We start from the raw sequence: 26,461 nt of genomic DNA on the forward strand, positions 1-26,461 counted from the left end.
TGTATACGGAAGAAAACATATACTACCAAAAAAATCTCACTACCGAAATTCAAGAAAAGGAAGAAAATTTATACAAGATAATTCCACCAACAGTGAAGAACAATACAACATATATTTTCAGTAAACTCAGAGATTAGCTTACCTTTTGGACAAATCTGTGAGTTCCCACAGATGAAAAGGCATCTCCAGATGGCATGGATGTAGGCCAATGTAACCTGACCTTTTCACTCTGTGACTCAGAAAAAATATAATGTTAAGATGGGAAGGTTTTAAAGTATATTTTGCAGCTTGAGAATGGATACTATAACCTGGAACTACCAACACTTAATTACTGAAAACTTTAGTACTTGTAAATATATCTGTATTCTGAAACTACTCTAAAGATACAAGTCTTGCCAAATCTTGACACTTACTTCATGTATCCCAAATTCAATCTCTTCTTTTGGACTTCATAAATACTACCTTCGAACAGGGATTATTTCTTTGATTTTGCTCCTAGTCAGACTCTCTAATATCAGTATGGCATCATTTACCATGAGCCAATCTTTTTTTTTTTTTTTTAATAAATTTTTTCTAGTTTATTTTATTTCATTTCTTGCTGAGGAAGCTTTGCCCTGAGCTAACATCTGTGCCAAACTTTCCCTATTTTGTATGTGGGTCACTGCCACAGCATGGCCACTGATGAGTGGTGTATGTCCATGCCCGGGAACCGAACTTGGGCTGCTGAAGTGGAGCGTGCCAAGCTACCATGAGCCAATATTACACTGCTGCCAAAGTAATTTTCTTATCCAAACTCTGGCCAAATTATTCCAATCATTCCATCTCATCAGGGCTGTTTCATTTGAACCAATATCATTGTTTGCTTCAAAGAACATATCATGTATATCTTTGTCTCCTCTTTGCCTTCATCCCATCATCTCACTGTTCAGCTGCCACTTAATCTCCTTCCTCCTCCTCAGCTTGCCTAGTTTCTTCTCACTTATTCAATAAATATTTACTAAATATAACATACCAGAAAGTGTGCTGTGTTGCGTGTGTACTCATCTTCCAACTATGCAGAAGACAACTGGTAATTTCTATTCAACACTATCTGAACACATCTGCTAAGATCTCATTTCTCAGTAACACTTTGTTGCATAAGTCTTTCCCTATGTTGGCAAATAATGTAAAACAGTGTAAACTCAAAAATGTGTCACTACAGAATACCTATGTAGTGGCTGTGCTGTTGAGAGCCCTGTGTCCTATCTACAGCGTACAATGAGGGAAATGATCTGAACCTCTGGAACTGATTTCATGGATTACTGAGGCTTACTAGTCTAGAGCATTACTACCACACTGTAATTATTTTTGTCACATTGATGTGCCTGGAACCATACTGACTCCTTAGGCAAGGAAAATCATGGTCTGTTTAATGACTTGTTTTGTAGAGAATAGATTGAAATTAAATGAGTTGAGAGCCCCATGAATATTTCTCTTTTCTAAAGCATACAGAAGGTTTCATTGATCCTCTTCAACTCCAACTCAACCACCATACTGATATTCAGTAGCGTAGCATTTTGGAAGCAGAGGGATGATTTGAATCATCTTGTCTAACCTCTTGTTTCAGATTAGAAATCAAGGCCCAGAGAATTGAAGTGTTAAGTTTAGAGATACAGAGTTAGTCAGTGGCAAAACTAAGAATAAGACCAATGTTGTCTTGACCACATAGTTCACTATTCGTCCCAAAATAACACATCTTGGATAAAAAAACCACAGCGAAGGAAAAAAAACCCCCTAAAAAACCAAACACAATGATGCTACTTCATCGTTTGGCAATCCTTTGGCAAATTACCAATGGCATCATTGGTAATACTTTTGGCATCCAAAATTAGAGCCCATTTAGGAACTACAAGTTCCCACTCTTATGGAGCGCTGTGTAGCATTTTCAGGGTATAAAAATTGAGTAATAAGCTTTATAATTAATGTGACATGAACTTTTTATCACTGATTTAGAAAAAACATAATGAAAAATAAACATGAAAAGCAAACAGTCACTACTACAGGGGATTTAAGCCTCAGGTGGACAGAGCAGTAAGTGGGCACGGCGGCCATGCTGCTTTAGCAATGACAGGGAATGAGCAAGCCAACTTTCTATGAAAGTTTATTTGCAGTATAAAACTGATACACACATGACTTATTTGCAAGATGCTTAAGGCCTGGGAAGAGTTAACTGAAATTCATCCTTAAGTACCATCTAGTGGTAAGATACAGTAACTGCATAGTTGCAGAATTAAAAAAGGCAAAAGATCAAATTAATCTTGGAAGTAGAGTGAATGGATTTAAGAAACGCTTTCCTTCAATTTCCACAGAAGGAGCCGGGTATAACTGCTATGAATTTAATGACGATAAAACACTGAGCAATGTTAAAAGTGAGGAAGCCACTGAAGGTGAAGGAAGTGAAAGCAATAAAGGAGTCAATATTTCCATCTAACTTCATGTTAACTGTGCACGCTTCCTTTCACCAATCATTGGTCTTCTTTATATTGCTTGGAAATTGATCAATGAAGGAACTGACTTATAAAAATTCTTCTATGTTTCTGATTCAATGTAGATACAGTTCATTTTCTAGGTTATCAGGTTCATGATTTTCAAATTCTATTTATATGAAATAACAAACATCGAGGAATGCCTAGTGTTAGAAAGGTTAATAATAGATATACCATACCTGTTCTTCTATTTTATCTTGTCTGTCAAGAGCAGCTTCAACAGCATCAAAGAACTCTTCTTCATTAATCAGACTGTTTGGGCCTTCCTATTTAAACACACAAGAAAAAAAAAGCATTTGATTTAAGAAAATAGAAAACACTGATAACCCTGGCATTAACTCGAGGGGAAAGTTGAAAAGTGACTCAACAAAGATTTATGAACCATTTAGTACACTAGCTAATATTATCAAAAGATGAGTAACTTACGCTCTGTGCAAAACATGAGTGTTACAATTAATTCACCCAGTATGCAAATACATACTGTGTACTGACCAACACTGTGTTAGGGCGATCATCTAGAGCATGGGGTTTGTGAACTATGGTCCATGGGCCAGATCCAGTCTGCTGTCTACCTATGTATGGTCTTTAAGCTAAGAATTTCATTTTTAAATCGTTGAGGAAAAAGAAGAGAATAACATTTCATGATGTGAGAATTACATGAAATTAAAGTTTTACTGGAATACAATCATGCTCATTCATTTATGTATTGTCCACGTCTGCTTTCACGCTACAGTGACAGAGCTGAGTACTTGTGACTCGAGTACTTGGCCACAGAAACCATATAAAACTGCAGAAAGGTAAGTACACAGTTGCAGAAGATCCAGAGTGAATGAAAAGTACAGACAGGAGTTCTGAGGGGGATCTATCTTCCTGAGCAAAGACAGTTACTTCACGGAGAAAGAAAAGTTGAGCTGATGCTTGAAAGCCTGGTTAGATGGCAGGGCAGTGGTTCTGAATCACCTGGAAACTGCCTGAGGAACTTGCTAAAATGAAAATCCTCAGGGCCCCATATGCAGAAACTACTTTTCAGTAGGTCTTGGGTGGAGCCAGGAATATGTATGTCTGATAAGTCCGCTGAGTGATTCTTACATAAGTGGAACCTCAGCTGTATCACAAGATAAAAGTATCAAGAACAATAGCAAAATGGAAACAAGCAAGGTACATGTGTATCCTGCTGTGATAAAACAAATTTAAGTGGACTGTAAGCGGGACAGAAGCTTCATATCATAGTAAAAGTGGAGGCTGAAAAGGTAGGCTTGGGTTTAAGGTTCCCTAAATTTTTATTTATTTATTTACTTATTTATCTTGTGAGGAAGATCAGTTCTGAGCTAACATCCATGCCAATCCTCCTCTTTCTGCTGAGGAAGACTGGCCGTGGGCCGACAACCATGCCCATCTTCCTCCACTTTATATGGGACGCCGCCACAGCATCGCCTGACAAGTAGTGCATTGGTGCGCGCCTGGGATCCAAACCCGGGCCGCCAGCAGCGGAGTGCGCGCACTTAACCGCTACGCCGGCCCCCCTAAATTTTTAAAGAAACAAAATAAGACACATGAACAATTGCTGGTCTGTCTGGAATCTTCCCAGTTAGACTGATAATCCCAAGTCATCACTACTCCATTAAAAAGCATCTAGCAACACCATCCCACCCCTCCTACCAGCTGGCCCACACAGGAGGGGTGGGAGGAACTATAGTTGACACTCCTGTCATTTGGCACAGGTTTATGAGATCTAATGCAGTAATTCTTTTAGATCTGTGAGGACTCCCTCACAATCCACTTCAAAATAGCCCAATTTTTTACTCAGCTACAACACACACACAGAACAGTGCAAATCTCAATGAATTATCATTAAGTGACTATAACCATCTAACAACAAGCTGGATCATGAAAAAGAACAGTAACAACACTCCAGAGGCCTCTGTCTGACAGGATTGCCTTTATAAAGTCAAAACATTTCAAAGACACTCAAGCGACAGCAGTATCACTTTGGTCTTTGCTGATGTGAGAAAAATACAAATTATCCAAAATCTACTCTGAACTCAAACATATTTTCTAATGATTTTTAAACTCTATTGATCATAACCACATCTACACTTTTAAAAATTGTAATACTCGGGGCTGGCCTGGTGGTGCAAGTGGTTAAGTGCGCGCTCCGCTGCCAGCCTGGGGTTCGCTAGTTTGGATCCCAGGCGCGCACAGACGCACGGCTTGTCAGGCTATGCTGTGGTGGCGTCCCATATAAGGTGGAGGAAGATGAGCATGGATGTTAGCCTAGGGCCAGTCTTCCTCAGCAAAAAAAAGAGAAGGATTGGCAGATGTTAGCTCAGGGCCAATCTTTCTCTCCCTCTCTCTCTCCCCCTCCCTCTCCCTCCCTCCTTCTCGCTCCCTCCCTCCCTCTCGCTCGCTCGCTCTCTCTCTCTCTCTCTCTCTCTCTCTCTCTCTCTCTCTCTCTCTCTCTCTCTCGCGCGCGCGCGCGCGCGCGCACACACACACACACACACACACATTGTAATACTCATTCAATCCACGCAGTCACGTCCGGGGCTCAGGAGTCCACTGATTGGGAACTATAGCATTAAAAAATTCTACTTTGACAAGCGAAACGGGCGCAAACGAGACAGGTACATTTTCCCTTTGATGGCAAAACTGAGGGAGAACTAAAAGTAACTGGAATAAAATTTCCTTTATTAAAAAACTTAAAAAAAAAACCCCTTTTATCTCATCATGCTCACCAAGGGAGAAAGCTGTTTATTGCTAAGTCTATTGGACACTCTACGGTCTTATCTTACTTGCCCTATTGGTGGCATTTCTTACGTTAATGATTGTCTTTCAAGAGTTCTCTTCCCTTGGATTCCTAACTTCCCAGCTCCTCTCTCTCTAAGCACATTCCTTTGGGCTTCAGTACAGGTCCTCCTCCTCTGCTTAGCCCTTAAATGTGAAGTGTTTCTCTGGGTTCCATACTTGCTCTCCCCACAGCATTCTTATTCATTTCTAAGACTTCAGTCATCATCTGATGATTCCCAAATTCATAGTGTATCCACCTCTCTCCTAAGGGTTAGATCTTTACATCTAGTAATATATAAGACCTCCTCAGGTGAATGTTTCAACTCATACGCAACATGCCTCAAACTCGGTCCTCCCTACCTCCACACCCATCTGTCTAAGGCAGACACCTGGGCTGGTTCCTGGATTCCTCCCTTTTCCCTCATTCAGTCACCACACCCTTCAATTCTACTTTCCAAATATATGATTTGTCCATGTCTATTCCTACTGCTCTATCCCAATTTAGGCTATCTTCAATTCTCACCCTATAATACTGAAAAAGTCTCCAAGACCCCAGTCACAACTGTCATTTTTAATCCAGTCTTCCCACTGCAGGAAGCAAGAACGATTTTTTTTAATTGATGTTTTAATAGTTTATAACACTGTGAAATTTTGAGTTGTACACTTTTGTTTGTCCATCACCATATATACGTCTCCCTTCACCCCTTGTGCCCAACCCCTACCCCCACTGCCCCTGGTAACCACAATACAGTTTTCTTTGTTCATGTGTTGGTTTATATTCCACCTATAAGTGAGATCATAAAGTGTTTGTCTTTCTCTTTCTGGCTTATTTCACTTAACACAATACCTTCCAGGCCCATCCATGTTGTTGCAAATGGGACGATTTTGTCTTCTTTTATGGCTGAGCAGTATTCCATCATATATATATACCACATCTTCTTGATCCAATCATCAGTCGAAGGGCACTTAGGTTGCTTCCACTTCTTGGCTATAGCGAATAATGCTGCAATGAACAAAGGGGTGCATAAGTCTCTTTGGATTGTCGATTTCAAGTTTGTTGGATAGATTCCCAGTAGTCGGATAGCTGGATCATAGGGTATTTCTATTTTTAATTCTTTGAGGAATCTCCATACCGTTTTCCATAGAGGCTGCACCAGTTTGCACTCCCACCAGCTGTGTATGAGGGTTCCTGTTTTTCCACATCCTCTCCAACATTTGCTGTTTTTTGTCTTGGTGATTATAGCCATTCTAATGGGTGTGAGGCGATACCTTAGTGTTGTTTTGATTTGCATTTCCCTGATGATTACTGATGTTGAACATGTGCCTATTGGCCATCTGTATATCTTCTTTGGAGAAGTGTCTGTTCATTTCCTCTGCCCATTTTTTTTTTTTTTTGATTTTTATTGATATTTTAATGGTTTCTAACATTGTGAAATTTTGGGTTGTACATTTTTGTTTGTCCATCACCCCATATATGACTCCCTTCACCCCTTGTGCCCACCCCCCACCCCCACTTCCCGGGTAACCACAGTCCAGTTTTCTCTGTCCATGTGTTGGTTTATATTCCACATATGAGTGAGATCATACAGTGTTTGTCTTTCTCTTTCTGGCTTATTTCACTTAACATAATACGCTCCAGGCCCATCCATGTTGTTGCAAATGGGACGATTTTGTCTTTTTTTATGGCTGAGTAGTATTCCATTGTATATATATACCACATTTTCTTAATCCAATCGTCAGTCGAGGGACACTTAGGTTGCTTCCACTTCTTGGCTATGGTGAATAATGCTGCAATGTCCTCTGCCCATTTTTTGATTGGGTTGTTTGCTTTTTGTTGTTCAGTTGTGTGAGTTCTTTATATATTATGGAGATTAACCCCTTGTCAGATGTATGTTTTGCAGATATTCTCCCCCAGCTGGTGGGTTGTCTGTTCATCTTGATTCTGGTTTCGTTTGTCTTGTAGAAGCTCTTTAATCTGGTAAAGTCTCACTTGTTTATTTTTTCTTTAGTTTCCCTAGTCTGTGTAGCCACGTCATCTGAAAAGATTCCTTTATGACCAATGTCAAATAGTGTGTTGCCTATATTTTCTTCTATGAGTTTTATAGTTTCAGGTCTCACCTTCAGGTCTTTGATCCATTTTGAGTTAATTTTTGTGAATGGCAATAGAAGATGGTCCACTTTCATTCTTTTGCATGTGGCTGTCCAGTTTTCCCAACACCATTTATTGAAGAGACTTTCCTTTCTCCATTGTATGTTCTTAGCTCCTCTGTCGAAAATTAGCTGTCCGTATATGTGTGGTTTTATTTCTGGGCTTTCAATTCTGTTCCATTGATCTGTGTGTCTGTTTTTGTACCAGTACCATGCTGTTTTGATTACTATTGCTTTGTAGTATGTTTTGAAGTCAGGGATTGTGATGCCTCCAGCTTTGTTCTTTTTTCTTAGGATTGCTTTAGCTATTTGGGGTATTTTGTTGCCCCATATGAATTTTAGTATTCTTTTTTCCTATTTCCGTGAAGAATGTCATTGGCATTCTGATTGGGATTGCGTTGAATCTGCAGATTGCTTTAGGTAATACAGACATTTTAACTATGTTTATTCTTCCAATCCATGTGCATGCAAGAATGATTTTTTAAACCGTAAATGTGAAAACTTCACTTGCTTAAAACCCATTGCCTGAGGGTCTGTACTGATTCTTATAGACCTTTCTAGCCAGTCTTACCACTCTCTCCTCTCAATCAGTTCCACGCTCCACAGATAAGAGCTCTTTCAGGTCCCTTGTGGCAAACTGCTATCTTTTGCTTCTGGCCTCCAAATGTTTTCTTTCATCTCAGCCCCTACAAGCAAACACTCTTTCTAGGCTATCTGCCTGGTTAACACCTACTCAGCCTACTCCTTCTTAAGTTTTTGGCTAAGATGTTTCCTCTGGTGAGCCAACCCTGACTCAACATCCTCCCAGTGTTACAAGTGCTTCATAAGTACTCTAACCGCCTGTTAACACGTCTGTGTTTCCATTATACACTCAGGTAGGGCCCTCAGGCAGGATCCTTGTCTCCTTCATTCTTTGCAATATCCCCTATGCCTAGCACAGTGCCTTGCATTACAGTAAGTCTTAAGGAACAGACTTAAGATCGTAATTTCTGAGGCTACAGATGAGAGAAATATTTAAACCTTGTTCAATAATTGGAACATTATGAATGTTTGATAAGAACCAAAATAAAGTCATATTTTGAATTAGTGTCTAAAATCCATGCAAGTGTAGTACTGACGCAAGAAAATATAGATGGTTCAAAACTCCAAAAGGAAGAACAAAAGTGTAAAAACAGGCACTAGTTTATTTAAGCATTGTATACTTCACTTGATACCACAGGGAGTCGGTGAGGAAAAAAATGAAGTACCCTTAACCATTTTCTTCGTTAAAAGAGAAAGAGGAAGGTGCATTTCAAATGGGTGGAAAAAGGACGGTTTATTCAACAAATGTCAGTGGAATAAAATATAGATTCCTCCATTAAACCATAATTTTTAAAAATCCAGATGTATTAACAATATGTTTAGAAGAGACGATTAAAAATTTTTTAAAAACAGAAAATACAGATAATTATTTGAAGTAGAGTGTGAAAGGATTTCAATCTAAAACGGAACCAGAGGATAGAAAATGGAGAATTCTCATGCATGCGCCCTCAGAAGAATGGAACTTAAGAAATGAGGAGACTGATTTCCCGTAAATGCCTGATTTACAGAAGACTGAAACTTATCTCCTGACCAACGAACATCCACCAAGAATCTCTCTCCATCCTCAAGGCAATGAACTTACAGCTTGGACTCTAGCTGGACTCCCCCATTATTGCATCCTTGCCCATAAAGCTAGCCTCCCCATACCTTCATCGGACTTGCCTGTAGCTTGCTATCACATGCATTTCCCAAATTACAATTCCTCTGCTATTCCCAATAAACACAATTTCTGGTAATTTGAGCTTGCCTCAGTTATATATTTAGGTTGACAAGAGAGTGCTTTTTAAAGCATGATACCAAATGTAGAGGTAAGTATATCACAAGACTAAAGGATTAATTACGTGGAAGTATAAAACTTTTATATGGTGAAACCAACAATCAAAAGATTGTTTAAAAACTACAAAAGGAAGAAAATAATTGAGAAATGAAAAGCCAATCCTACACATCTTCTAACTCAACAGGGAGAAAAAAACCCCAAAATCCTAACACGAAAAATGTCAAGGGACATGGACAAGTGAATCACCAAAGAAGAAAAATATCAATGAGCCAATAAACATTTTTCTAAGAAAGCCTAAATCACATCAAAAAATAAAGCAATTTTTTTTGGATTGGAAACTAGTAACCACATATTCGTAGCACAAGGCTCTTCCTCCCTCCACCCTGTGCTTCTCCCCTGGAAAAAAACCTGTGTTGACAGAAGTGGAGATAAACAAGTATACAATTATACCTACATATTGCCGACAGGATATACACCGGTACCATATATTGTTAAATTAGAAACATGGGCTTTTTTGTATTTTGTATAATCTTCCTATAACGAATATCTATTTTATTTATAATATAAAAAAGTAAGGTAATCTCAAAAAGCTGATAGTTCCCCTCAAAAATAGACCTAAAACAGGAAAACAATCTGCTTAGCTTCAGAATAAAAATTGTAATAGCTTATATTTCAGTAATCTAGATTTTTAAAAACTGCAGAGAATATCTAATTATATAATTTTTATACATTCTATAAGGAATGAATTGACAGCTTAATAATTTTAAAATACATATTACAGCTCAAGTTTCATATTATGGATTTCCACACTTGGAAATTCCAACATAAAAAGTATTCAGTCAGTAGCAGCTCTTTTTTTTTTCCTTTCTAGAAATGGCAAGAAGTTTCTCTTCTATTTTCTTAAATATAATCTAACTATAACTATTTTATCATTCTACTTCTATCTCAACGATACTCCATGCCATTCCATTTTTAAAATTTTCATTTCAGGAATATCAACAAGGTTAATGACAATTACCAGATATATATCTTACACTTTTTTTATTTAAAGAAATATCACAGAAAATAAAATTTTAATATATGTGTGTGTATAAGGAGAGGGAGATTTTACTAACTGTCTAACAAATATCCAAAAGGGAAAGAAGTCGGTTTCAGACATTTTCAAACATAAGGCAAGGCAATCAGAACACTCCACTCTCTGCTACAGATGAGACCTCACAGTATATAGCACAGACTAAAATCTCTTGTCTGTAAAGTTCTCAGGTTTTTCCTCTATAGGTTGCTTTTATACAAAAAAAAAAAATGAGTTACAAGATAACATTAAAAATTATCATCCTCACAGGGGAGATAAAAACTTGTCCTATAAAGTGGACAGACCTAATAATGAGCCTTTTAAAGTCTATACTAAACTTCGCAGGCAATAAAAAAAATCTATTTCAGAGTAGGCCTAGCATTTATATATTAGGAAATATATATTTAATTAAAATAAACACTGAAGAAAAAATTATATATTTAGAATAGTTAAAGGTTACAAAAGTTTTGTTTACAAATTAACCACTCTTGTGATGGATATGGCCCACATGTTTCCCTTTCTAGGATCAAAATATAACTTCATACCTCATAATCTGGTCCTCCAAAGTGGGATTTTTTCTTAAGTTCTGTCATGGCATTTTTGTATGCTTCCTCTATTCTTCTTCTTTTCTCAATTTCCTATTTAAAAAAAAAAAAAGCAAATGAAAAATTTATCATTTGAAGTGAGGATTTTCTCTGCATCTCAGCAAAATTTTATAATTTGGCCAAAAAATAACTCTATTCCAGTGAAAAAATGAGTATTATTCTGCCCAAGGAAACACTTTTCTCTGGGCTATAAATTGTATACAAGCTAACATTTAAATCACCACTGAGATCACCTTACAGGTAGGTTATGTATTTAAATGAATTAAGTAACTACCGAAGTGTCTACACTTAAAAAAAAAAGGATAAATTAACACCAGAGAAATGCCTACAACATATAGTCAGGTGTTTGTTTCCCCCCAGTAAGAGCTATATTTATTTTGTTATAAAGAAAAGAGCAAACAATGGATGCCAGGAAGAAAATAACTCAATTAACAGGTAGAATCAATGAATGCTAAAAGGTAATCCAAGAAAGATAAATTTCTTGTACTATCCCACTGCTGGTTAAAACTATTTTAGAGCTGAAAAAGAGCTGAGATTCTATTTTAACCCTCTCCTTTGACAGACAGGGCTACAGCTCTAAGAGGTGAAAAGATCCAATGTCAAAACTTAAAAGACAAAGGCTGGCCCTGGCACCAATCTCAAACTATTTCCACGACAATGGGCTGCAGTGGGTCAAATCTGATGCTGAAGTCTAACAAGCTTGTAGAGAAACTGATGCCTTCATTCCCTCATCTCACATACCTAAGGGCTAAACTAAAGTCCACACTGGACCCACACAAAGCTAACCACTTCCAAATACCCTATCTGAATTAAAGCTAGTGCAAATCAATGAATTAGTTCATTAGATCCAAAGATTAACTGATTTTGTGTAGTGAAGAGAAAATAGGACTTCAGACCCACCAGAATGGCTAAAATTAAAAAATAAAACAAAACAAAAAAACACCCACAAAAAACTGACAATACCCAGTGTTGTCAAAGGTAAAGAGCAACTGGAAATCTCATCTATTGCTGGTGGGAATATAAATTGATATAACCACCTTGGAAAACTGTTTGTCAACATCCACTAAAGCTAAGCATATACCCCACGATTCAACAATTCTACTCCTAGGTATATGCCCAAGAGAAATGAGTGCATATGTCCACCAAAAGATATGCATAAGATGCTTACAGTTGCTTTATTCACAATAGCCAAAATATAAAAACCTAAATGTCCCTCAGCAGGTAAAACAAATTGAAGTCATACAATGAAAATTTATCATACAATGAATACTATGCAACAATAATACTATACAACAACAAAAAAGAGTAAACTACCACTAAATGTAACAACATGAATGAAGCTTACAGTCAACGTTGAGGGGGGGAAAAAGCCAGACACGACTGTGTAGTGTATAATTCCATTTAGATAATGTTTAAGAAGAGGCTAAACTAATCTATGATGATATAAGTTAGAACTGTAGTCATCTCTTGAGGTGGTGATATATTAAGTCATCACTGCACTTTCCTTCCCAAATATATGAATCACCTAAAAGACATATATGTTGATAAACAGCTCTCTCTATTCAAGAACTTTCTAGCCTTCTTTATTGAGAGTCTGTGTATATACATGTGTGTACATACACATATGCATATATATACTATGTGTATATATACACTATATTATTCATATACACACACTGTATATATGTATACACACACATAGATGCACACATATACTAACATAATTTCATGTAAAATGTAACTGGGATCCTATTTCAACCTTGAGAAAAAATTATAGTGGAAAAGGTGAATAAGATTTGATATCAGGGGCCGGCCCGGTGGTGCAAGCTGTTAAGTGCGCGCGCTCCGCTGCGGCGGCCCGGGGTTCGCTGGTTCGGATCCCGGGCGCGCACCGACGCACTGCTTGGCAAGCCATGCTGTGGCGGCGTCCCATATAAAGTGGAGGAAGATGGGCACAGATGTTAGCCCAGGGCCGTCTTCCTCAGCAAAAAAAGAGGAGGATTGGCGGATGTTAGCACAGGGCTGATCTCCTCACAAAAAAAAAAAAAAAGATTTGATATCAGATAGACCTGTAAGAGGACTACAAATACAGTAGTTTCCAGATTTCAGTTAATATTGCCATCTTTTGTGGCTGTTCTTTGATTAGATGTGGTGCATGGAGAAGCAACAAAAGTATCTTTTCACAGATCCTTTGGTTTGCTCTACTTACTGCTACCCAACAAAGAAAGAGAATGGATAAGATTACCAACAGTGAAGATAGTCAAAAGCCCACCTCCCTTTTCAAATAAGAAATGTGATTGCTGAAAAGATGGAGAAGCCATGTTTTATATTTAATGAATATTTTTTTAGAGTATTGTAAAGTGGTTAGAGTATATGACAGAAGATGATCTCTTAGTGAAGGACAAACAGACTAAAGACAGGAGATCTTAAGAGAAAGTTGCTGTAAAGTTTTAAATAAGCTAGTCTGGATAAATTGAACGATTCTCTTGAACCATTAGTCTAATGGATTTAAGGAGTTATCCTGTTTTCTCAATACATTATTTTTTGTGCACAAAGAATCTCCTAAAAATTCAATTTGATCCACGTCAGTATAGAGTTGAAATCTTTGAAGATATAGGAATTCAACTCCAGAATAATAATGAAATGTCTGTACCTTAAAAGAACTTGTTCATTGCTTGTTTCAAAAGAATACATATTGCCAATCAATATGGCTTACTCTCACCTGCACTTGAGAATTTCTGACCAATTCTCTTTTCTTCTAAACATGGGGACCTTCTTAAACACACAGAGCTATTCAAATCCTGTGGCCATTCTGCCATTACATCAGTGATGATATTGCTTTCCTTAGTATCCTGCTCAAATTGATAAGACCTTCAGATACTGTAAGCAGTATGACTCACTGATGAATGATAAGATTCTGACCAACGTCTGGCCTAGTATCCAGAGCTGAAATACAGAATAGGGTAAAATTCTTCTAATTCTGCTACTTAATACCTCTGGACAAGTCTCTGGGCCTCAGTTCTTTCTATAAAATGATGGCACTGGACTAGAACTAAATGGAACTGTTTCAGTTCCAACATTTTACTATTTTACTGACAAATTATAAACAGAAGTTTTCCTACTAAACAAATTCACTGAGCCATACTTTACACTAGAAACTAAAGATTCATGTTGTAATATTGTTATCAGTGCTGTAGCTTAAACAAAGGCGGGAAAAGGTGGACATAAGGCAAATGTTCAATGAACAACATAATGTGTGTTAAATGATATCGCCATGACCTTGGAAAATATACATGGCTATGAACACAATAAGTTAATGTTTAACTTTACAAATTGGTGTTTAAATTAGTTCATATAACTTAAATGCAGTTTCATATATCACACAATAAAGCTGGATAATGTTAAATGGTTCATCACTTCTATTCCAAAGCATTACTATTATCATTACAAAAATTTTTATATTAAAAGTCTATCAAGAATGCACACTGTACAGTAACTGAAAACCTAACTGGTGAATCTCATTAGGAAAACCAGTTTAGAATGTCCACAAAGTTTCAGAGGAGTACTGCCTGCTACTTCTATCAACCCAATAGACTTTTCCCTAAGAAGTTGGTTTGGTTTAAATGTTCAACCAATATGTAAGACTTAAATAAAATCTGACTATTATTTAAAAGGAAGAAAAACAAGTCTTACCTTGTCCAGCCTCTTTTGCCAGCTGTCTTCCCGTTTTACCATCAGTTCAATACAATGAGAAAGGGTAGCAAGGATGCCAGCAGTAGTTGCTTTAAAAGTTATCGCCTCCCCTTTGAAGTCTATACCATTAATTCCTTTCGGTGTTACATGTGGAAATACTGAAAAAGAAAGTTATTCATTGAAAATCTTCCTAATGAAGAAATAATTCCTCATCACAACTTAAAATCAGAAAATGTTTAGAAAACTAGCAAGTCAGAGTACGCTTTTAGATTATGATTTCCTTCCTGTAGGCCAACATTTAAAAATTTCCATTCATATTCTATGAGCAAAGAAGCTGTGGCAGCATATGTACTTTTTAAGTCCTTTTTTTTCTGGATTCTATTTCCTGAAATCTATTTGCTGTGCTGCACCCAGTGAATAAAGTGGTAGGAGGAGTAATACTTTAACAATAATACTCTGACAGCTTAGAGCAGGACCTAATTATGGAAAGAACTACCTTACATTTTGAGAAACCTAGAATTTAAAAAATATCTGAATATAAACTGTACAACTGAATAAGGTAATGTAAAATTTTTAAATTAATGTCCAAATTTAAGTCCAGACCAATGTACACATTAAATGGTTATGTTTACATTTTATAATTTTAATTCAGAGTTAGCCTTTGAAGTAAATGAAAAATCTTAAAATTCACAAGATGCAAACAAGAGAGCATAATACACTATAGCTAATAAAAAATCATTCCAATAGAATTCTTATAAATGAAATAATGATACCTTCAACTTTCAAAACTCATACATAGGGCCAGCCCGGTGGCGTAGTTGTTAAGTTTGCGCACTCCACTTCAGTGGCCCAGGGTTCATGGGTTCAGACCCCGGGCACAGATCTACGTACCGCCTATCAAGCCACGCTGTGGCAGGCGTCCCACATATAAAATGGAGGAAGATGGACATAGATGTTAGCTCAAGGCCAACCTTCCACAGCAAAAAGAAGAGGACTGGCAAGAGATGTTAGCTCAGGGCTAATCTTCCTCACCAAAAAAACCCCCAAAAAGAACTCTGACATGCACTTCACCAAAGAAGAAATTTGGATGGCAAATAAGCACGTGAAAAGATGCTCAATACCATTAGTTACTAGGAAAAAGCAAATTAAAACTACGAGATACCACTATATACCTATTAAAAGACTAAAATTCAAAAAGACTGACCACACCAAGTGTTGATGGGGATTTGGAGAAACTGGTACTCTCAAATATGGCTGGTGAAATACAGTCTAGCAGTTTTTAAAAAAGTTAAACATACATCTACCATATGAGTTAGCTGTTCCACTCCTAGGTATTTACCCCCAAGAAATAAATATATGCCCATAAACAGACTTGTATGTGAATGTTCACAGCAGCATTATTTATAATAGCCCAAAACTAAGCAACCCAAATGTCCACCAACAGATGAACAGATAAACAAATTGTGGTGTATCTATCTAAGGGAATACTACTCAGCAATGAAAAGAAATCAAATACTGATATATGCAATAACAACAATGAATCTCAAACTAAGAAAGAAGCCAGGCAGGGCCGGCCCCGTGGCTTAGCGGTTAAGTGAGCACGCTCCGCTGCTAGCAGCCTGGGTTTGGATTCCGGGCGCGCACCGACGCACCACTTCTCCAGCCATGCTGAGGCCGCATCCCACATACAGCAACTAGAAGGATGTGCACTACGACATACAACTATCTACTGGGGCTTTGCGGAAAAAGAAATAAATAAATAAAATTATAAAAAAAAAAAAAAAAAAAAAGAAAGAAAGAAAGAAGCCAGGCAATAAACCCCACCCACATGCTCTATGAGTCCATTTATATTAAACTCTAGAAAATGCAATCTATAGTGAGTGACAGAAAAGAGATCAGTAGTTGTTTGAGAGTGGGGGGAGGGATAACAAAGTGGATGGAGGTATCTTTTGAGGGTGATGGACATAATGATCTTAATTGTGGTGATAGCTTCCTGATGACACCAAAACTTACCAAACCGTACACTTCACATGTGCAATTTTTCGTATGTTAATTATATCTCAATAAAGCTGTTAAAAAACTTACATTTTCTGAAAACCCTTTGTATCACTCTAATTTCTGTATTTTCTATCACTCTTACCAAGATTGCTGTTTTATTATAAACTACTATTGTTCTTAATAATCAACTTAGATTAAAAGTCATCTGTGTCATATATAAGAGAATGTGTGCAACTGTAATAACAGGTCCTCCCTGATAAATGTTTGCTAATTTATATACTTAAGCGTCAGTACGAGATGAAAGAGCAACATGAAATGTCTCTGAAAAAACTTTAGAAATACATGGGCCGGCCTCGTGGCTTAGCGGTTGAGTGCGTGCGATCCACTACCAGTGGCCAGGGGTTCGGATCCTGGGCGCGCACCAACGCACCGCTTCTCCGGCCATGCTGAGGCCGCGTCCCACATACAGCAACTAGAAAGACGTGCAACTACGATATACAACTAGCTACTGGGGCTTTGGGGAAGAAACAAAAAGAAAAAAGGAGGAGGATTGGCAATAGATGTCAGCTCAAAGCCGGTCTTCCTCAGCAAAAAAGAGGAGGATTAGCATGGATGTTAGCTCAGGGCTCATCTCTCTCACAAAAAAAAAAAACAAAAACTTTAGAAATGTACCTCTTCAGCTGCACTTACTACTTTCACAGGCAGTCACCTCAAATCCTTTTCAGAATGATAAAGGGGTTATGTAACAGATTCTTAAGCTTTCAAACAGTTGAAAATAAGTGTCTCACACATAGTAAAGTCCCTGAAATAAATTTCTCTCATGTTACATCTATGAGGAAATGAAAGGCATGAAGACAAAACCTCATCTTAACTTGTCATCCACTGGGATCCTCTAAGTACTGGTTACTTTCATTTTTGCTCCAAGTCTCATATACCTTATATTGTAGAGCTAAATTAATGTGGATGGAAAAACTGAGGCAAAACCCCAAAGTATTTGATAAGTTTAGATGAGCATACTCATCTAAATGTCTCAGCTGAAAACAAGGGAAAGATGACCTTACAGAGACAAGGTGACATGCCTTAGTTTCCTCTGGGAAAATGATACACTGTAGTAAAAGGAAGTAGAAAATATGTGAATGTAACCATGCATATGATGGGCAGAAATAGAAGAAATTACAAAATAATCTATAAATCTAGATTTGTAAATATTTAAGCTCCAAAGATGATCATTCAGATTTATAGTCCCTTCAGTTGAACTCTAACCTTAGACACTTCAAAACTCTTTTAAGGGTACTAACACTCAGAAAATGAGGAAACCCATATGCTCACATAGACAAATGCTGACAGAAGCTGAGAGATTTGTAATCCCTTCATTTCATTAAGACTCTCACACACTATTTTTAATAGTAGGCAACGTAATGGGGAATACCCAGTTTCTGTGGTGAGGAGTTTTTCATTTCCCCACACGAAGTATTCCAAATGACCATGTGTATGTGTGTGTAAACACACAGCAGAAAATAATTGGTGGACAAGCTCTTCGGAACACAGGATGGCAACTTTGTTTAAATCTCTTCTCACCTGTCTATTATGATAAAGAAGAAACACAGCTGAAGACTCTGACCCTGATATCAATCACACTAGGGTCAACAATCAACTGGGGTTTGGGACTACTAGCCTATTGTAGACACCATTATTCTAACCAAATAAGATACAGTTGGCTGAAAACCTAAATTTAAAATATTCTCACATGAAAAATCTGTGAGCTAAAAGGGGATGAAAAGTGATCTGTGGTCTAAATTCTTTTTTTTTTTTTTCCGTGAGAAAGATCAGCCCTAAGCTAACATGCGTGCTAACCCTCCTCTTTTTGCTGAGGAAGACCGGCTCTGAGCTAACATCTATTGCCAATCCTCCTCCCTTTTTTTTTCCCCAAAGCCCCAGTAGATAGTTGTATGTCATAGCTGCACGTCCTTCTAGTTGCTGTATGTGGGACGCGGCCTCAGCATGGCCGGAGAAGCGGTGCGTCCGTGCGCGCCCAGGATCCGAAGCCGGGCCGCCAGCAGCGGAGCATGCGCACTTAACCGCTAAGCCACGGGGCCGGCCCAGATTTCCACTTTTTGACTGTTATAATTAATGCTGTAACGAACATTCATGTACAAGTTTCTATATGGATGTATGTTTTCATTTCTTCTGAATATATACCTAGGAGTAAAATTGCTAGGTCAAATGGTAACACTATGTTTAACCTGTTGAGGAACCACCACATTGTTTTCCAAAGCAGCTGCAGCATTTTACATTCCCACCAACAGTGTATGAGGATTCTAATTTCTCCACATTCTCACCGACACTTGTTACTATATTTCTTTCTGATTCAGTCTTTCATGATTAAGTGTGATGTTAATTGTGGTTTTCCTAAGATATTGGTCTGTAGTTTTTTCTTTTCTTGTGGTATCTTCATCTGGTTTTGGTATCAAGGTAAAATTGGCTTCAGGGAATGAGTTAGGAAGTGTGCCTCCCATTCTATTTTTTGGAAGAACTGGTATTAGTCCTTCTTTAAATGTTTGGTAGAATTTACCAGTGAAGCCATCGGAGCCTGGGCTTTTCTTTGAGGTAAGTTTATTACTAATTGTATCTCTTTTTGGTCTATTTGGATTTTCTCTCTTCTTGAGTCAGTTTCAGTAGTTTGTGTCTTTGCAGGACTTTTGTCCATTTCACCTAAGTTATCGAATTTGTTGGCATACATTTGTTCACAGCATTCCCCTATAATCCTTTTTATTTCTGTCAAGTCAGTAGTAATGTCCTTGCTTTCATTTCTGATTTTAGTAATTTGAGTCTCTGCCCTTTTTCTCTTGATCAACTTAGCTAAAGGTTTGTCAATTTTGTTGTCTTTTCAAAGAACCAACTTACAGTTTCATTGATTTTCTCTGCTGTTTTTCGCGTCTCTTTCTTCTTTTATAATAAGTGTTTCAACTACAAATTTCCAAGTTCTGCTTTAGCTGCAGCCCCTAAGTTTTGGTATGTTGTGTTTTTGTTTTCATTCATCTCCCAGTATTTTCTAATTTCCCTTGTGATTTCATTTTTGATCCACTAGTTATTTTTGAGTGTGTTAATTTCTACATATATGTGACTTTCCCACATTTCTATTACTGATTTCTGATTACATTCCATTGTGGTTGAAGGACATACTTTGTATGATTTCAATCTTAAATTAACTGATGCTTGTTTTATGGCTAAGCCTAAGGTCTACCCTGAAGAATCTTGCATGTGCAATTGAGAAGAATATATATTCTCCCATTGTTGGGTAGAGTGTTCTGGAGATGCTACTAGGTCTGTTTGTTTATACTATTCAAGTATTGTATTGCCTTGTTGATCTTCTTCCTACTTATTCTATCCATTATTGAAAGTTGGGTTTTGAAGTCTCAAACTATTACTATTGAATTGTCTTTTTTTCTCTTTAATTTGGTCAGTTTTTGTTTCAAGTACTTGGAGCCTCTGTTGTTACATGCAGCTATGTGTATAATTGTTATCTCTAGAAATATAAATTAAGAAAGACTAGATATAGAATATAACAGAAGAAAATTTACATTAGAGATAGATAAGAACTTTGTTCACAAAAGATTGAGGAACCAGTCCTTCCACCATGATCTAGAACTCTTGAGGTCTTTACTCTAACTAAGGAAGGTGTTTTCTTATCCGAAAACTTCTCCTCTGGTCTAATCTTCAAATTACTTTAAGTGCCTTTAATCTCATCTTAGAATCTCTGCAAGTTTTACTCTTCCTCTAGTCTTCACCTCTACCCCCTAATCCTATTCTTGGAATATTTACTAGCAGGTTGGTAAGCTAGTTCTAAATTTTTAAAAACTTCAGCATACGCACTATCTTTAATGATGGCCCTAATGGTGAAAATCATTACAATGATCACTCCCAAGAACAGTGTCTTTTCTCCCTTTTTCAAAGCTTGTTGGATCTAGCACTAAGATCCTCTCTGTATTTGAGAGATGACTGACACACCCTAATCCCAGACTATGATCAAGTAGTTCCAGATTTAAAGACGACATGTCCTGCTCACTTTACCAGATTATACCCAATGCTGCTGATTAACTTATTTCTAAAGGTTAACCACAGAAAGACACTTTTCATCTATGGTGATTAACAAGAGTTAACTTCCATCAACACTAAGAAAGGAATTATTTTTAAACAGTGAATACCACAAGTATACTTAAAACATGACTCACGATTTAAATAATTATGCAGACATCTTGTAGAGTATTTCTCTAAATGACTTTAATAACCCTGTCTTCTACAGCTTGGTTTTAAGTCTCTTCAAAAAAGAGATGTTGGAGGCTTTCCTCAAATGTCTGGAGATCTGGCTATCCATTCATATTTAAGAGTTAGGTACTGGAAGCTCTATATGTACTAGCAGGGCTTTTTAACTAGTGGACTTCATCAAAGGGTGACCTGGTAGTGAGATAGTTTTTTCACGGTGGATGTCCCCAAAATCTCTATTTATAGGTCTTTTTTCTGTGGCCATTCAGTGTCTCCAGAGTTACCTTCTAATTTTGTATCAGAAAATACGTGTTTGGTTGATGGGTATTCTGGAAACAAAGTAAGAGAAGGGAGCTAGGGACTGCATCTTTCAGGACATACATTTTCATTTAGTCCCCGGCTACCAGAATTCTTGGAGACAAGCAGAAGAACAATGCTGTTAGATTTTAATTATCAGTGTGCAAATTTCCATTTAATCACTATATTGATAGGCCAATACACCTATCTTTTGCTGTGCTAGGTATTCCTGAATCTAGAACTCTGTAGTTCATGGGGTAGCTGAGTATATGTGGAATGGAAGATTAGACCTGGGAGTTTTACAACTTCTTTCAGTAATTTTCCCAATATCCAAACAAAATCTTTTTTCTATTAAAGCAGATTATTCGCTGTGAAATTAAAATTTAACTGAAAGAACCTTCCCAAAATAATGCTCTAATTCCATAAAGATATATAAATCTGGACGACTCAGTAAGGTTCAACATTTCAGTCCCAAGTTATAAGGACAACTTTGTAAAAGGAAGCTAGTACTTTGCAAGATTGAGAGGGAGGTAGGTTATAAGGAAAAAAATGAGAGCCATGATGAAAATAAGAGGAAGAGGAAAGAAGGAAAAGGTGAGGGAGAGAAGCATTACATTTTATTATCAACAACAGAATATTCCAATATGACCTCTAAAATAGAAAATTATTTCCATGCATTCAACAATTTAAAAAATTACTTGAAAATATGCCACAGCCACAGATTTTACTTCATATTCCTTCATTACTTCAGCAAAAATAAGCACAGTTAGATTAACTTATTTTTTTCACAAAGGCTTATTCGTAACAAAAAAATTTGGGGAATCCACTCCAGCTTTTTCTTAGGATATGTCAAAAGAAGAGCACTGACTATGAATTACAAGCTTCTGGGTTTGTTTGTTTGTTTTTAACATTCCACACATAAGTGATACCATGTGGTATTTGTCTTTGGCTTATTTCTCTTAGCATGATGCCTCCAGGTTCATCTATGTTGTTGCAAAACACAGGTTTCTAATGAACAATTCAGAATTCCATCTAATGAGTTAGCCATTATAAATAGAGCAACAATTAATAAACTGGTATATGAAATAAACCACCTTGCTCCTGGGTCTATAAACAACTGTGCTGTGAAATCAGAGCTATTTAAATAATTTTCCTTTAATAACACTGATCATATACTTTTCAACACCAGTTTGTCAAATGGAGAGAGAAAAAAATGTTAAACAAAGAGAAATACACTCTAAAGATATATTCAAATTCCACTGCAAAGTTTCCCCTCTAAGAAATAAACTTTTTCAGAAGTAGAAACTGATTCTACCAAAAGCTGCTGAAATAAGTGAGCCAATGCCTGGAATTCAGAATGAGTCTTGGTTAAATAATAATGGCCACTCATTATCTAATGTCAGAATGTGTATTTTACCCACCTCTTTTCCTAGAAGAAACTTTCACTTTCTAGCAGTTCCACTGCTTTTTAAAAATTACTCAGATAATTATCTTGTTATATAGTTAGTTATCTTTATCTTGTTTTGTTTTTTTTTTTTTTTGAGGAAGATCAGCCCTCAGCTAACATCCATGCTAATCCTCCTCGTTTTGGGGAGGAAGACCGGCTCTGAGCTAACATCTATTGCCAATCCTCCTCCTTTTTTTTTTTTCCCCAAAGCCCCAGTAGATAGTTGTATGTGATAGTTGCACATCCGTCTAGTTGCTGTATGTGGGATGCGGCCTCAGCATGGCTGGAGAAGCGGTGCGTTGGTGTGCACCCGGGATCTGAACCCTGGCCCCCAGTAGCGCAGCAGGCACACTTAACCGCTAAGCCACGGGGCCGGCCCCTATAGTTAGTTATTATATAACTTTCAAAAGTGTATTTTATCCAGCTGAGGAGGAAAAATGTACTACTTACTCTTTTCCTTATTACCATTGGTATTATGCAAGAAGTCTCCATCAGAACGTGTTGTAGGAAAGTCATCTTCATCATCTTCTACCACTAAATAAAATAAATTTAAGGATATTAGGATGAAAGGAAATAGAAACTAACCAGTTTATTCTTATGGTCAACTGATTCAAAATACTCTGGATGCTGTGAGTACAAGATCTCACTCATCTTTGTATTTTCAGTACTTATCAAGGTATGCCCAGTAAATACGCTGTGGAATGTCTTTAAATACAACACATTATTATAAAAACTGTACCCACTCTTATTCGTGTAAGGGATGGTACTGAGATATGAATTACTCTGTCTCTTAGTCTTCCTATCTCTTCCTACCTACTTGGGGCAATTTCATAAGTCTATAAGAGGCCTCCAAGGGCTGAGCAGGACTGTAAGAGGTTAACTTACAGACAGAGGATACGCTATAGAGCTTGCCTCTGAGAATTCTTCAATTTACCATTTCTGGATATGCAGGGAAAATACAATGACTTACAGTTGTGATATCGACTTTCACTCATCCCAGTATGTCTGTGCCCAGACATCCTTTTTAACTTACCCAATTACAGAAAAAACAGAATCCCCTATATTCTACACACCTCTTCCTTCTACTACTATCCTTTTTCCTACTGCCTAACGTACTTGAATCCTGTGCACTATGTATTTCACTCTTATTGCAACTTTCCAAACCTCAGTTCCCAAACTTATTCTCTGCTTTCTATCAAGCTTTTTTATGGCTTCCTTATTTTATTATCTTTTGAGGAACTCCCTTTCTACAGAAGGAATCTTCCTTCTAAGCTAATGTCTTAATTCTTGCCTATATCTGTTTACCTCAGGAGTAATTTGGCTCTACAAGGAATATTTCATCTGCTTTAGCTCTCTCTCCAATGGATGCAGAGCCCACTCCTATTCCTTATTCCCACCCTTGACTAAATGGTAGGAATCACATGGGAAATACTTGTATTCTGTACTGCTGTTTTCTAATTACTAGGCTATTTCATTTTTTTTACCACTTAAAAATTCTGCTACTCATCTATAACAACTCTTTCAAATCATAAGCTGCTATTATTATCTACTAACATTTACTATTCATTTCTACCCAGCTAACTGATACCAATATCTGACTTTTTTCTTTTTCACGCCCATCACTCCGACAGACTTCAATATCCATATTGAAGCCTCGGCAGATACCTTAGTCTCAAGATTAATCAGGTTCCCAGATTCTGTGGATCTTCATTTCTCATCAATCATTTGCAAATATGGTCAATTCTAAGAAATTCATTAACACAGCACATGCTTCTGTTTTTAAATCAGTACTCGTCATCAGACAAGATCTTGACCTTGACTCAATACTACTTTGATTAGCTGCTTTTAAATACTACTACTAAAAGGTCTGCACTTCACTCATCTCATTAGTACCTACTTTGGGTTACTGAGGATTCATTTTCATACCTCTAACCATCCAACAGCCTTGTACCACCGAACAGGGATTTTCAACCTTCTTTTTCTAGCCCAATACTCAATACATAAAACTGATGAAAACAAGAGCTGCTCTGGCTAAGAGTGGCCTTCTTCCTTTCCTTCCCAGTCAAGCATTCCTTGTCCATCCTTGAGGCACCTTTAAGGGATGTCTGACATGGTTTGAAACCACTGTCCTGATACAAATCCTCCATCCCAATCAGACACGTCTCCCTTACCGACACTCAAATCTACCACACTAAATTCCATCCTTGGATCTTCATATTCCTGCTTTCCTTATCACTGCAATAATCCAAATTAACCACATTAATAATGGCAGCTAGTATTTATTGATTTTTTTGCTGTTAAGCACAGTGCTAACATATATATTTTCATTTAATTCTCACACTCATATGTGCTGGATATAACATCCAAGTTACAGGATGTGGAAAACGTTATCTACTTCAGGAAAGAGGTATGGAGGAAAAAGATGTGGAGAAATGTTATCTACTTCAAGTTATCAAACTAACAATGAACAGAAAAGCAGTATTAGATGAACTTTTACTTTTAATGCGGTATATATGTCTTGTTTTAAAACAAAACAGCATGTTTAGGTCAGAGATAATATCTTCTACTTCTGTAATCCCCGAGTATCTAGATGTAACAGGTTAATTAAATCTTACTGAAGTGTGTGTGTGAGTGGTGGGGGATCAGGTTAAGACTGTCTTACTAGCAATTCTGATGAAAACATTTTATATGAAAATACTGAACACCTAAAATAAAATGTGAGTTTGCTATTATCATTTCAATGACACACTTAATGAACAACAGTGATCTCAAAATTCTTTAAGTCAGAGACAGTTTTGATAACATAATGTAAATGCATCTATAGCGATCCTTAGACTCAGGTCGGCGACTTTGACCCACAAAGTAGGAAACTACGGTCCATGTCCCTATTTCACCTTTTCACAGTATGTATTCTTAAAAACATCAGTATTTCTTAAAATAGTATGTATTGGAAAATCAGCTGTTATGGGCTGAATTGTGTTCCTCTCAAAATTCCTATGTTGAAGTCCTAACCCCTAATACGTCCAAATGTGACTGTATTTGGAGATAGCGTCTTTACAGAGGCAGACAGAGGTAATCAAATTAAAATGAGCCCATTAGGGTGGGTCCTAATCCAATATGACCAGTGTCCTCATAAGAGGAGGAAATTTGGACACAGACACTTATAGAAGGAAGATGATGTGAAGACACAGGGAGAAGACGGCCATCTCTAAGCCAAGGAGAGAGGCCTAGGAACAGATCCTTCCCTCATGGCCCTCAGAAGAAACCAACCCTGCCAAAACCTTCACCTCAGACTTCTAGCCTCCAGAACTGTGAGAAAATAAACTGTTGTTTGAACCATCTAGTCTGTGGTACTTGGTGATGGCAACCCTCGCAAACTAATACATTAGCCTACCACTGTTGCTATTTATTCATACATGAGTAATGTTTAAAATTATTTTTCAAATATCCTATACAATCTGTTATTATTGCATCCCAACTTCTACTCCTCCCACCATCACTTGTGTCCTTTAAATGCTATATACTATTGATGTGGATCATTTGAAAATAAACAAGGAATCCAATTCTGTATATATCCTGTTTTTGTTTAAATGCCTATTTGTAAACCAATGAAAGATGATGTGTAATGTTTAATTTGATAAAAAGGGTATTAATGAAGGAGAAATAGAAGTTCAACTGCCTTTACAGAAATAAACAAATGTCAAAGAACCAAAAACTTAAAGTGTATCAAATATAAAGAATTTCAAGACTACTTAATTTAGACAAAAT

At 37.2% G+C, this 26,461-nt stretch overlaps 1 protein-coding gene across 3 annotated transcripts in view; it reads right to left on the reverse strand.

Annotated features, from left to right (window-relative positions):
- CERT1 (ceramide transporter 1) overlaps positions 1-26,461 on the reverse strand; it is a 126,075-nt gene that overhangs the window by 28,736 nt on the left and 70,878 nt on the right. For 2 of the 3 annotated variants that reach the window (XM_058565035.1, XM_058564943.1), the window contains exons 6-10: positions 23,144-23,227; positions 14,689-14,846; positions 10,936-11,028; positions 2,705-2,791; positions 143-229 (exon numbers count right to left, since the gene is read on the reverse strand). In XM_058565035.1, the coding sequence (XP_058421018.1) occupies positions 143-229; positions 2,705-2,791; positions 10,936-11,028; positions 14,689-14,846; positions 23,144-23,227 (509 nt within the window). The remainder of the gene's footprint in view (positions 1-142; positions 230-2,704; positions 2,792-10,935; positions 11,029-14,688; positions 14,847-23,143; positions 23,228-26,461) is intronic. The other variant, XM_058564865.1, reaches the window with a different exon arrangement.

Source organism: Diceros bicornis, chromosome 1 (assembly GCF_020826845.1).
Source record: "Diceros bicornis minor isolate mBicDic1 chromosome 1, mDicBic1.mat.cur, whole genome shotgun sequence".
NCBI lineage: Eukaryota > Metazoa > Chordata > Mammalia > Perissodactyla > Rhinocerotidae > Diceros > Diceros bicornis.